Below are 12,939 nucleotides of genomic sequence, written 5' to 3'. Positions count from 1 at the left end.
TTTGTATTTAATGACTAAATTTGAAACACGACTACGTACTTCCAAGCAAACGCTATTCATTCAATCTAAGTTAAGGAAGTTGTCAAATAATAATGGTAAACAAGTCATGTGTACAAACTTTTGTCTATGAATTTTGCATCAGCGAGGCTATTGAAGTAAACAGAGGGGACTTTAAAATCACTGATCTCGGCGTTAAAAAAAGTCAAATATAGACTGGGGAAAATTGTCAACTTTTTTGGAGTATGTGAGAGAAAAGTCAATAGATAATAGATAATGAAATGTCCGCGACGCTTCTCTTTTCTTTGGGTCAACTCTAAATAGTCTTGCTAAAATATCCCAATCTCGTCTGTCTTCTCCTTCAAACCGAAACCATGTTCTTAGGGAAACTAATGACTTCTTGTTTAGGAGGAGACAGGACGACAACATCGTACAAATCATCTTGCGGTGACCGTGAGATATCATCACTGAAGAACGGAGGGTTACTGGTTGAAGAACTAATCCGTATTTCAAACGGTGACTACAATCCTTTCCGTGTATTCTCTGAACACGATCTAAAGCAAGCAACCAAAGACTACGACCAAGATCATGTCTTACTTCTTGACGACAACTATAGATTGTTTCAGGGAGATCTTGAGAACAGAGGAATTGTTCTAATCAAGAAAACGGACGATCATGATGAGCTTGTAGAGTATTGCATAAGGGAAATCGCTATAGCTGCATACGTTAGTACGAACACGAATCTGGTGAAGCTTCTTGGTTGTTGTTTGGAGAGCAAGATACCTATTATTGTCTTTGAATACGTACCAAAAGGGAATCTATCAGCTTACTTGCCAGAAGAGAAAGTGATTCTACCGTGGAGATGCAGGATTAATCGTATCGCTGCTCAGGTCGCAGCTGCGATTGTTTATCTCCATGTTGGCAAATCAAGACCTCTGATTCATAGACATGTGAAGACAGGTAACATTTTACTGGACGCTGACTTAAACGCCAAGCTATTTGATTTCGGACTTTCCCTAGAAAGTCCATTAGGTGAGACCTATGTACAAGCATTGGTTGAAGGAACAATAGGGTTTATAGCACCAGAATCAGTAAATACCGGAAAATTTAACGAGAAGACTGATGTTTTCGCATTTGGTGCTACACTTATTGAGATCCTGACTGGACGAGAGCCTCATGATGTGTTCATTGAAGCCTCTCGTGATCTGTTTCCAAGCCTCACTCCAGCTGCAGAGTATTCTCTATTAATGCCTGTTCCTTTACCCACAAGAAGAGATCTTTTGGTGTTCTTGAAGTCGAATCTGATAAAATACGCTAAGCAAAACGCGTTAGAGGCTAGCGCAGAGCTCGCTGCAAGATGTGTTGACGTATTGCCAGAGAAGAGGCCAACGATTGAAGAAGTGGCTAAGGAGTTAAGGCATATTCAAAACATGTAATGACTTATCTTTGACCCTTTTTCCCCAGAAAGTTTGGATTGATCTCCATCTCAATTCGTTATGGTTGAGCTAGTTCAGAGTTTTAACTTCTCAAAAGCAGAGAACTAGGGCGAAAATATTACTTAAGTGAAAGCTTGTTCAAAACAGAGACTTGTGGTGGAAAAATATGAAATGTCAAAAGTATAGGGTTTTACTTGTAAAATATTGAGATATTAGGAGAAGAATATAATAAAGTTAAAGTTCAGGCGTTAAGTTGCAGTAAATGGTAAAATAGTTATGTAATGAATTAAAAAAAAAAAAGCGAACTAATGACACAAAACGGAGCCTGAAGAAGTTGATCATCGCCGGCCGGGGAAATATGAATCTGTACGACGATGAATCACTGAAGCAAGAAGTAATCTACCTTCACTCGCTCTGGCACCAAGGTCCACCGACCCGAAACCCAATCCCTAGCCCTAATTTCAACCCGGTTCAACGACCCAGCAGGCCTAATTACATCCCGCCGGCGGATTTGCAACTTCTCTCTCGCTATGGAGCTGTTACTCCACAGAAGATCATATCCAGAAACCCTAACAATCCTCAAAATCTCTACAGTAACAACAAGCGTCAGAGGCCTGATTCGGGCCCAGAATGGCCTGTGAAGGAACCGCTTCAGTCTGCGGGATCTGGATGGCCTGAACAAAGGCCGTGTAAGAAGGCGCGACCTATTACGGAGGAGGAGAAAGCGAAATTGGCTGCGAATTTGCTTCAGAGAGATATACATCGAACCTGTCGCGAGTTCTTCGGTGACAACAAATCAGGGGAAGATGATAGTGATGAAGGAGATGATGAGGATCAGTCGTTTGAGTTTTTGACGAGAGTGTTTGAAGAGAGTAATGGGAAGCTTAAGGAATACTATGAGAAGAACACTGGGAATGGAGAGTTCTGGTGTTTGGTTTGTGGTGGCACTGGAGAGAAGAGCTGTAGAAAGTTCAAGAGCTGTTTGGCTTTAATTCAGCATTCGCTTTCCATTAATAAGACTGATTTGAAAACTCAGCATAGAGCTCTTGCACAAGTTGTTTGCAATGTTCTTGGTTGGGACGTTAACAACCCTGTTGTTTCGAGCCAGAAGGACGCTCAGGTTAGAGTCTATACACTTGCAACTAATGTAGTCTGTGGCTTCAAAAAAGATGACTATCTACTTGTGTGAATTATATAGCTTGATAGTTCAGGTTACTATTTGGTTTTAATGATCAGAGATAGATAAGCTTATCAGTTTATATATATATATATATATATATATTGTTCTGGATCATTATGATCCTTGTTAGGTAGGTTTCTTAAATAGTTCTGGTGATTCAGAAATACTTATAGCTTTTTTTGGTTATCTTTTTTGACAGACTGTGGGGGTAGAGGTGGTTGTGGAAGGAGCATCTGAGCTGCCTTCAGACTTGAAGATTCCTCAGGAGAAACAACGGGTCATGTCTGTTGAAGAACACGCAAAGGCTGATTTGTTACAAATGCAACAGAATGCATCCGAAGCTTTCAAAGACATTTTTGCCAAGGATGGTACTGGTTCAGTTGAGGAGAACGGTGATGAAAATTTTTCTGAGGAGTTGGAGTTAATATCTAGAGTTTTCTCAGAGAATGCTGAGCTCAAGAGTCACTATGAGGAAAACTATGAAGGTGGAGTATTTGTCTGTCTGGTGTGTTGTGCTGCGACTGATAAGAAAATGATCAAAAGATTCAAACACTGTTATGGAGTTGTTCACCATTGTACTAAAATACCGAAAATGAAAATACGAGCTCACAAGGCTTTTGCTCGGTTTGTTTGTGAACTACTTGGCTGGGATTTTGAGCTTCTACCACGTAGAGTAACGAAAGGCGTTACCCCTCTTGTTATATCTAATGCTAACCAGAACAATGAGAACCCATCGTCATCTGTGATCGAGGTAAGACACATTATACCAAAGAGAAGATCTACTCTCTCTCTTATCCTGTTTATTTCTTTAATTGAATTGTGAATCATTTCAGGAACATATGTGCGAAGATAAGAGCTGATAAAACCACAGGCCAACAATGAGGCTGAGGCATGCGTTGGTTAGTATAGACAGTACCTGATCACCTTCTAATCACAGTTGTTAATATAGAACCTTAGTTATTGCTTTCATACATTTTTTATTTAAGTTTGATGATGCAATGAACCAGTCTTTTATCTTTTGGCTACGCAGAGGCTTAAAATCATATGGTTTCTCTTCTGGGGAAATCAATTTAAGAGTGAAGATGCAACAAGTTATGTTATATGGAAGGCACTTAATCTTCTTTCAGGTACACGATTATTTAGTTTCCGGGCATCTTATCAAACTTTTTATGACTTGGTATGATGGAGTCATCAAAGACAGTGTTGTATGCGTTACCCAACTTTTTATACGAAATTTTGATTAATGAAAAAACATTCTTTTATTTTTCTCACTGAGAATTTTGGAGTACTCCTAACCAAAATTTAGGAGAGAAAATGTTGCAAGACATTTTTTTAACTAAATCATTTATTTACATAAACATACATAAACATCTCATAATAATTTTAATAATTTCACCATTTCTTTTCAGAAAAAGAGACTAGTTAATGTCGTAATAAAATATTCAATCATTCTTTTTTTGCATCAAATACTGTTGTTACTGTTAAGTACAGCATAGATTAAATTTCGTGATAATTAAATAATTTAATTATGTGTTGGGCTATCTGGGCCGAGAAGATGTGGGCCTTAAGCATCCCTCATCTTACCCATTTTTTTTTTTTTGTTTCACCTTTTAATCCAATGGATCCAAGACGGGCGGGTCAAATATCTCTCGACAACCTCTGCAAAGTCGCAGGAAACCCGCAAACAGAAAAACGAAACCAGTGGAGTCTGCAAAAAGTCAGATCAAAATGGGGAAAAAAGAAGCTTCGAAGATGAACATCGCCATCATACATCCAGATCTTGGGATAGGTATACACGATCTTCATCCAGTGTTCGATTTTAGTTTCCCCTGATTAATCTTCTTCCTCTCTTATAAATTGGTCCTTCTTCTGGGATCTATCTTGCTTCCGCTTCCGAGGGAGTTATTATTATTACCAAATTATAATATTTAAATAACGTAATTGAGACTTATTAGATATTTGGTGCAAAATTCATCTTCTTGTTCGGGGGTCTCACAAATTTACACTTAGTGCGTTGTTTCTTTCTTTGCAGGTGGAGCAGAGAGATTGATCGTCGATGCGGCGGTTGAGCTTGCGTCCCACGGTCATAAAGTTCATGTCTTTACCTCTCACCACGACAAATCCAGATGCTTCGAGGAAACTCTCTCCGGTGAGTCTCTTTTTGCTTGGTTGGTTTTCAGATAACAGATGCACATGCCGGCGGAAGATGTTTGCTTTGTATAGCTACATAGAGTTTAACTCTCAATTTGTCATCTGGGTTTCTGTATAGCTTTTGGGATATTATTCAAATTTGTAAGCAATGTATAATCACAGTTTGAGATTTATTATGATTCATGTCTTAACAACTATCCAGGTATCTTTCAAGTTACGGTGTATGGATCTTTCCTGCCACGGCATATTTTCTACCGACTACACGCAGTGTGTGCATATTTGCGGTGCTTGTTTGTTGCTCTCTGTGTTCTTTTGGGTTGGTCTTCCTTCGATGTTATACTTGTAGACCAGGTTTCAGTCGTTGTCCCATTGCTTAAACTTAAAAGGTCTTCAAAGGTATTCAAACTTTGCTGCTTTACTCATCATCTCGTTTGCTCACTTTATAAGACAATAGCTTTTAATCTTGAATATATGTGGTGGATATATGTAGGTTGTTTTCTACTGCCATTTCCCTGATCTCTTGCTAGCTAAGCATACAACAGCACTTAGACGGATGTATCGGAAACCCATTGATTTCATCGAAGAACAAACCACAGGTTTGGTTTTCCATTCCTTTCCTCTTTACTTGCATCCATCTGACAGCAATTGTTTCTTATATTATCACTTGTGGGATTGTAGGGATGGCTGATATGATCCTTGTTAACAGTAACTTCACGGCATCAACATTTGCCAATACATTTAAAAGGCTAAATGCACAAGGAAGTCGCCCAGCTGTACTTTACCCAGCAGTCAATATTGATCAGTTCAATGAACCCCATACTTATAAGTATTGTATATCCCTGAACTCCAAAATTTACAGGATACTAAAGCAAGCTTCCATATGGAAAAATTACTTCTCTGCCGGTTTCTATAAGTTCTTCTTTATCTCGAGCAGGTTGAATTTCCTCTCTATAAACCGCTTTGAGAGGAAAAAGAACATCGATCTAGCCGTTTCTGCTTTTGCTCTGCTTTGCAAACATAAGCAAAATTTGACTGATGTTACCCTTACCGTTGCAGGCAAGTTTATATTATAATTGACTTCCCTATCATTATCATATGTACTGTTTGTATTCTAACAAACAAAGCTCTGTTATTCAGGTGGATATGACGAGCGATTGAAGGAGAATGTTGAGTACTTGGAGGAGCTCAGAAGTTTAGCCGAGAAAGAAGGAGTTTCTGATCAAGTTAACTTCATTACATCTTGTTCAACCGCTGAAAGAAATGAACTTCTCTCTGGTTGCTTGTGCGCTCTCTACACGCCCACGGTAAAAGTCACCATCATTTTTTTTTGTCGTCCTCCAAGTTTCAATCTCATCTCATTCTCATGGTCCATTTCAAATGTTAGGATGAACATTTTGGTATTGTTCCATTAGAAGCAATGGCTGCATACAAACCCGTGATTGCCTGCAATAGCGGTGGCCCTATAGAGACAGTAAAGAATGGAGTAACAGGCTATCTTTGTGAACCGACTCCAGAAGATTTCAGTTCGGCAATGGCTAGATTCATCGAAGATCCTGAATTGGCGAAGAGAATGGGAGCTGAGGCCAGGAATCATGTCGTCGAATCATTCTCTGTGAAGACGTTTGGACAGAAGTTGAATCAGTATCTCGTTGATGTCGTATCAAGTCCTAAAGAAGATTGAGATTCCTTTGTTTAGTAATCATAGATTGTTCGTTAAACATTTTACATTAGGCTTAGGTCAATCATTTTAACTTGAAGATTGGTTGTTGACAGTTTTGTTTTGTTTTCGAATTTGGTTTGTATAATGTTTGACGGAATACTGTAAAATCGAATCAGTAGTCTTTATCATATAGGCCAAGTCAATTGAGTCTCGGTCTATAACATTTGTACCTTGTCGGGCTTGTATATTTATTACATGATGTGGTACTATATGGGCCAGGCCTGATTATTCTACAGAATAGATTACAATTTTCTAAACGGTATCGTTTAGTTGACAAAGGTTGACCATGGTCTAGCCCACTTAACGCGCGTGTCACACAACAGGCAAATAATTGAAAACAATGCCCACGCGCATGAAGAGCGCGTAGCGCGCGTTTCATCAATTCGGCAAGGTTATAGACTACAAAAATCGACGAATTTTAAATATTTTGAGAAAATGAGGTAATCGAGGCGCGTCTGACAAACTTAACAAAACACAACACGGACAACGTTGCAATATATGGGCTGGGCAGGGCTAGGCTTATTACTCCACCACATTGCGATTTTGCTGAAACGTTGCCGTTTGAAAATTCAGTTTTTTTTTGTTTTTTTTTGAAAAAGGGTTTGCAATTTTATAACTGTCTAGTGGATATTTCCCGGATGAGTAACGAACGCAGCTCTTCGGTACTCAGCAACAAGTGCCCACACACATCTGTGAGTACTCAAGCAGTTTTTCCATGAACACTCCTACAGTTTCCTGCAAATGCGATAATATCATTTTTCTTAAATCAAATATATGTACTAAGATAAGGGAAGAGATGAAACATATATAATTTTAAATTTATAGCACAGTGGATGATGTCTTCAAACCTGTTGTGGGAAATCTCCATCTCTTTTGTCGTATGGTCCGGATAGAGTTGCTTGAACAGAACCAGAGCTTGCGGGAACAGAGGAGGTACATTCCACAAACTCACGCTCAGCCACAAGATTAGCAAAATAATTCTGTGGGACTGAGCAACTGTTACAAAGGATTAAACATCAGAGAACTAGCAAAAAATGTGTGAGCATCCTTGTGTCTTTCAGAACTTACTTCAATCCACTCATATGCAACACTACAGACTCAAAGAAGTTATTGGGGGTAACAACATTGGTCTCATATGCAACATTGGTCTCATATATAGCTAGATATAAACTCACCTGCAAAGATAGCAAGAGATTAACAGAATTTCTGTGTTGATCAGGATCATGGAGAGAAGCATGCAACACTACATACTCAAAGAGGTTATTGGGGGTAACTCCTGTTGAGACTCTTATCTCCAACGACTAATTTGATAACCTTCACAGCAAAACCAAAGAAGTAAAGACTAATTAGAGGCATGACTCTTCAGAAAACTCAATACTAGTTCTGCTTAAAACATAAAATTCGATTACCTTTAGAGCTCCAGCTAGTACGATATGAAATTTGCAATTTGCAGGGGTGAGTTGCCTCAGGACCTTCTCCAAGCATATGTTAAACAACCTGCAAAACGAAGATGAAACTTACTTACTTAGGGACGCATTATTTAAGAAGTATAACAAAGAAAAGAGGTATGAACATAATAAAAAGCAACAGAGAGAGAGAGAGAGAGACCAAACCCTAGATGAAGAATTCCACATGTATGAATTCAGAGGCCGGAGGAGCGATGATCAGATAACAAACTTGCTTTCAAAACACATTTTTTGGCAGTTGTGACAACTGATCTGATCCACAGCAGCAGAACTTCCTACAACAACAAGACCATGCAAAAGAAAAACAGACTAGGATTTCAAAATTCTCAGTTGAACATCATAAGTTTCGCAGTTTATAAGTGCCATTCTCGTAACTCTCACTTGTAGTTTCGAACAAGAGAAGATAAATAAGAGAGGTTACCTGATTAGCCTAACCATGGAGTGGCCCAGCTAAACCATTTAATGCAGCTGCAGATGGAAGATATGGATCCGAAAGTGCACTCCCAACCTTCACGAAGAAACATAATAAGCCAAAAACAGAATCATCAGAAGTGTATATGAAAAACATTTGTATCGGAGTACAATCACGTTCTTGTCCACCAAGTATTGTAACTTATACTCACTGTCTGAAAATCAGGTCAGTGACCATTTTATGAGATGAAAAAGAATGTGAGAAAACAAGAATGAAATCTAACGTACCCATTCTGTAAAGGTATTGGCATCATGCTCCTCATGGCTTAAAGAACCTGGCATAGTGCTGCTGCAAGTAAACCAACACAATTAGAAGGAGAATGTGTATTCATGTTCAAAGCACCAGGAAAAGTGTAAAATTCATTCCTCTGACCTCTGAAAATTATTCTAGAAGCATAGGAAAAAAATAGTTTACCCGGCATCTGAGTAAATCCAGAGCTTAAGGCCCTTGCTGTGAACATGATCCGCAGGCGCTTTAGTACCAGAAGGGAAAGTTTTGACTTCTTTGACACCAGACTTCCCTGGAAAACAGAGTTAAGGAAGATAATGTCAAGTAAAACTGCAGAACGAGAAATTAAACCAGGAATCAAAAACAAGTGTCACGAGCAATTTCAGCCCATCAACCATCTGAGCAACAAAATCAAGATTTCAGTACTGTGAGGAACAATATAAACTCATAAATCAAATAAAATTGTGATATCATATTTACCTTATGCCATGTCTAAGGAGCTGACCTCGCATAAAAGGAGTAATGAGCAAAAGATGCTATATATATTCCCAAGATGCTCCACAATGGCAGAAAGATGGTATTTTTGTAGAAACTTGGAGAAACAAAACGATAACCAGTTAGGATGCTAAGACATGAAAATCTCAAGATGATTTTATGGAACCAAAAGCTAATCACTTACATGGGAATCTTGGTTACTATTGCTCATGTAAGGGAAGCAAAGTCCAACTCCAAAGGGAACTTCATAGTATGTCCATCATTAAAAAGGAGAATAACGTACTCAGTTTCTGTTCGAAAGAGCACATATGCCATGTCCGTCTGTGAAACAAAAGAGCACATACTATAATTTTTCAAAAAATCACAAACAAATGAGAATGCAATGAACAGATGAAGAATGGTTACATGTAAGACATTTGGCAAGTTTATTCTCTGAGCAAGTTGTGTGTGTAGCTACTAGTGGACTTGCCAACAGAAGCTGTTCCGCAAACAGGTGTGACAAGAGGCACTCTCTTTGATGATGAAATCTGTAAACTAGACATCGAGAGGGAACATAGTAAGTAGCGATCTGCTGTGTTGTCTCCAAGATATATTCTAACATGAAAAATATTAGCAGTGAGAAAAGATTAAATAATATGTAGCGTATTATTACTTTGTCATCATGTTGTAATGATTAAGTAATGTACTCTTCCCCATATGTAACCACGTCAAGCCATAAGCAAGCTGCAAATGAAAATCATCATCAGAAAACTTAAGAAACATTATTAATTCACAAGACATGTCTTAAAATAGAGTTTCTATCAAAGATCTGAAGTATGCTCTGCACCATAAAACAAATAATTGGTTTCCAAAATCAGACTGAGACCTGCAAAGACAAAACAAAGCAGAGTTACGTTACAAACAAAAATATCGAAAGTAAGTAAATGTATTCGAAGATAAAGAGAGGAGACATTACTTTGTCATCATGCTATAATGATCAAATGTACCTTTCTCCAGAACCACGTCGCGCCATAAGCAGCAAGCTGCAAATGAAATCATCATCAGAAAACATTATTCACAAGACATATACTAAGATAAAATTTTAAGCAAAGAACTGAAGTATGCTCTGCACCTTAAACAAATAATTAGCTTGGTTTCCAAAATCAGACTGAGCAGACTGAGACGACCCAGCAAAGATAAAACAAAGCAGATTGATGTTATAAACGAGCACAACGAAAGCAAGTAAAATTGAATCGATGATAAGACAGAAGATGAGTTGTGACATACACATCAGGAAGACTGTTGATAGAGAGAATAACAGAGCGAAGAGTAAAGATTAGATGTGGCGCATGAATTGATAGAGACTGCATCAAGGCATTACCTAAAGTACCGACGAGCTTCAGCATACTTTTTGATACAACAGTAGTAACAACCCACCGCAAACCATGACAACGCCCTACAAAACCACGCAGGAGTATTTATACCACAGAGCATCAAGCAAAGGAATTATGAAACTTTGACTCATACACAAAAACGTGAAATCAATTTCACATGTTCAACGAGACCAAGTACATAAAACATATTCCACCAAAAAAACATGCTCTTGAAGTTGATTCATGGTCTTGACAAGCTGAACCATAAACAGGTTAACTATCCTAGCTAGGATTGGGATAAAATCATAAGAACTATATTGACATGCTCACGCACTGGCCATATAGAAAATGAATTTCATACTCACTTTGAAGGGTAGTCTTTTACTAAATTGCACGCCATTAGATAGAGCTCATTTGAATTACCAAGTTCCATGGCAGCGGCCAAATGTACCAAGGTACACTTCAAATGAAAAGGATCTTTTTCAAGGAGTCTGTCAAATAAGACCAAAAGAGAATCACATTGCTAGATTTATTCAAGTTTCATATTGCTCAAAATTTAGCATCAGCAGTAATATACAACTTACGCAGAGGTTAGTTCGAAACACTTCTGATATTCACAGCATTGATGGTAGTACTGAGCTTTACAGGCCAACCGATCAGTGTTATTAGCCAATGTGATCATCGATGATCCAGAGACACTACCACTTTCGTTTTCAAGCTTCTTGAACTTAGCATCTATCGTGCTCTGTTGGTCATACTGGACATGAAGAACTAGTAAGTATAAAGAAGAAGAAGAAGAAAAGATGCTAGCCAAAAGAAATTAGCAGAATAGAGAATCAGCAAGCAAATTCCAAATATAAGTGCTACGTATCTATTGACACAAATCGGATCAACACCTTACAACATAGAAATGTTTACCTTCTTTATCAAGCATGAATAGAAAGAAGAGAGCCATCCGTCTTCTGGATTAAATTGCAGTGAAGAAAGCAGACTCGATTCTGAATTTTATGTAACCAAAGTCAATTGAAGCCTCAGTTAACTTCTAGTCATGTAAACGACTGCACCAAGAAACAAATAAGACAATAAAATGAAGAAGAATGAAAAAGCTTAAAACTATAACTCACCTTCTTCAGATGTAAGCATATGACTTTCAATGAGGCATTCCAAAGCCTGAAAAGATAGATTACACAAATCATGTCCATGTAAAGTTTTCTGATATCTACAAGAGCTACATCAGGGTTATTAATACTATACAGTGATGAGGAGAATTTTATTCCCACATTAGCTCTGCAACTTCCCATAAAAACTAAAAATAACATGCAGCAATTGACTAAGGCGCTAGTAGTACCTCATAGCACAGAGGATCAGCCTTGATAGCAGCTTTGTACCTGCAAACTCAACCGAATCTAATGAGTTAAATGAATATGAAGTTCAAGATTCCAACACACCACTCAATCAATCATGATAGATGGATCAGTCAGATTACACACAAGATCCTAATATTTCCTACTAGCAGTTCAGTGAAACTTATATACATGCTCAGATCAATAAGATCAGTCCTCTCAAAATCATGAAAATGCAAATGATCCCCTGAACAAGAAAGATAAGTGAAAAAAGGCTCACTGACCATTGTCGAGCCTGAGAACGGTTTTGTAAAAGCTCCATATGCTTTCCCTCTAAGAAAGCATATCGCCGATGAAATCTGTAAAAGACAACCCCCATATATCAGTGCAGGTACTTGCAAAACCTTCAACCTCAAAATAGTATAGTGGAAACAGTATATAGTAGTCAGACCAATTAATTTTAATTCCAACAATTTCACTAACTAAACATTTTAGAGTCATATACATAATGACATCTGGAGTGAAGTATTTGAATAGAGTAAAAAACTTACATTAGTCGCTCGGTCCTCTGCATCTTTATCAAAATCTATGACGTTACCATCTTTGGCATCATAGACGATTCCATCTTCATCAACCTTAGCATCACCAAGCATCAATTCCATCTTCTGTGTGTGTGTCTTCAATTCCTCCTGAAGACACACACACACACAGAAATTACCCGATAAACCCTAAAACCTTAGATTCAAGCGAAACAATCTGAAATTCAAAATCCCATCCCACAAAGAAATAGATAATTAGATAGATAGAAGAAGGGATAAATCGGAATCTTACGAGGCACTTGGCGGCGAGGTAACGGAATCGAAGATCTCGGAGGACAATCTTAGAGGCGTTGAGAAGGTGAAAGGCGCGTCGGTAGTGTCGGCCGAGAAAAAGAGCTTGAGCTTGCATATAAATGTCAGCTGGGTCATTGGTGAGAGCCGCTACTTTGTCGGCGAAGAAGATGGCCGACGAGTACAAATGCTTACTTACGCAGTCACGAACCACGCCTCGGATCTTCTCAATTTCTTCCTCCCTCATAGCTTCCTCGCTTCTCTACTTC

At 38.4% G+C, this 12,939-nt stretch overlaps 2 protein-coding genes and 2 pseudogenes across 5 annotated transcripts; 3 read left to right on the top strand and 1 right to left on the bottom strand.

Annotated features, from left to right (window-relative positions):
• The first annotated feature begins 334 nt into the window (after positions 1-334).
• Positions 335-1,685, top strand: LOC104715977 (putative wall-associated receptor kinase-like 16). The gene has a single exon (XM_010433337.2). It carries the CDS (start codon positions 372-374, stop codon positions 1,431-1,433), a length of 1,062 nt encoding a protein of 353 aa, XP_010431639.2. The 5' UTR covers positions 335-371; the 3' UTR covers positions 1,434-1,685.
• Positions 1,609-3,517, top strand: LOC104714145 (uncharacterized; annotated as a pseudogene). Its single transcript, XR_015566380.1, has 3 exons — positions 1,609-2,553; positions 2,813-3,364; positions 3,447-3,517. The product of XR_015566380.1 is annotated as an uncharacterized LOC104714145 (transcript).
• Positions 3,518-3,646: 129 nt separating this feature from the next.
• Positions 3,647-6,612, top strand: LOC104714146 (uncharacterized). Of its 2 annotated transcripts, none has more exons than XR_015566381.1 (9): positions 3,647-3,740; positions 4,243-4,402; positions 4,646-4,762; positions 4,967-5,160; positions 5,255-5,360; positions 5,443-5,595; positions 5,699-5,820; positions 5,902-6,068; positions 6,149-6,612. XR_015566381.1 is itself a non-coding variant. In XM_087466065.1 (9 exons), exons 1-9 carry the CDS (start codon positions 3,696-3,698, stop codon positions 6,443-6,445), a joined length of 1,356 nt encoding a protein of 451 aa, XP_087322191.1. In that variant the 5' UTR covers positions 3,647-3,695; the 3' UTR covers positions 6,446-6,612. The 2 variants fall into 2 exon arrangements, 1 of the variants encoding a protein (XP_087322191.1); XM_087466065.1 differs by having other exon boundaries at positions 5,443-5,590.
• Positions 6,613-6,815: 203 nt separating this feature from the next.
• Positions 6,816-12,917, bottom strand: LOC104715976 (anaphase-promoting complex subunit 6-like; annotated as a pseudogene). The gene is made up of 25 exons (XR_015566382.1): positions 12,672-12,917; positions 12,392-12,529; positions 12,125-12,199; positions 11,846-11,885; positions 11,622-11,667; positions 11,416-11,495; positions 11,082-11,254; positions 10,863-10,988; positions 10,506-10,580; positions 10,412-10,423; positions 10,257-10,301; positions 10,132-10,167; positions 9,972-10,010; positions 9,798-9,868; positions 9,560-9,679; positions 9,330-9,466; positions 9,131-9,242; positions 8,837-8,942; positions 8,650-8,710; positions 8,372-8,458; positions 8,093-8,225; positions 7,894-7,981; positions 7,660-7,798; positions 7,333-7,480; positions 6,816-7,219 (listed from the first exon to the last, which is right to left on the bottom strand). The product of XR_015566382.1 is annotated as an anaphase-promoting complex subunit 6-like (transcript).
• Positions 12,918-12,939: the final 22 nt, after the last annotated feature.

Source organism: Camelina sativa, chromosome 9 (genome assembly GCF_030686135.1).
Source record: "Camelina sativa cultivar CO46 ecotype springtype chromosome 9, ASM3068613v1".
NCBI classification, from domain to species: domain Eukaryota; kingdom Viridiplantae; phylum Streptophyta; class Magnoliopsida; order Brassicales; family Brassicaceae; genus Camelina; species Camelina sativa.
Note: the sequence above shows the minus strand (reverse complement) of the source record. Positions and strands in the feature narration are given on the sequence as shown.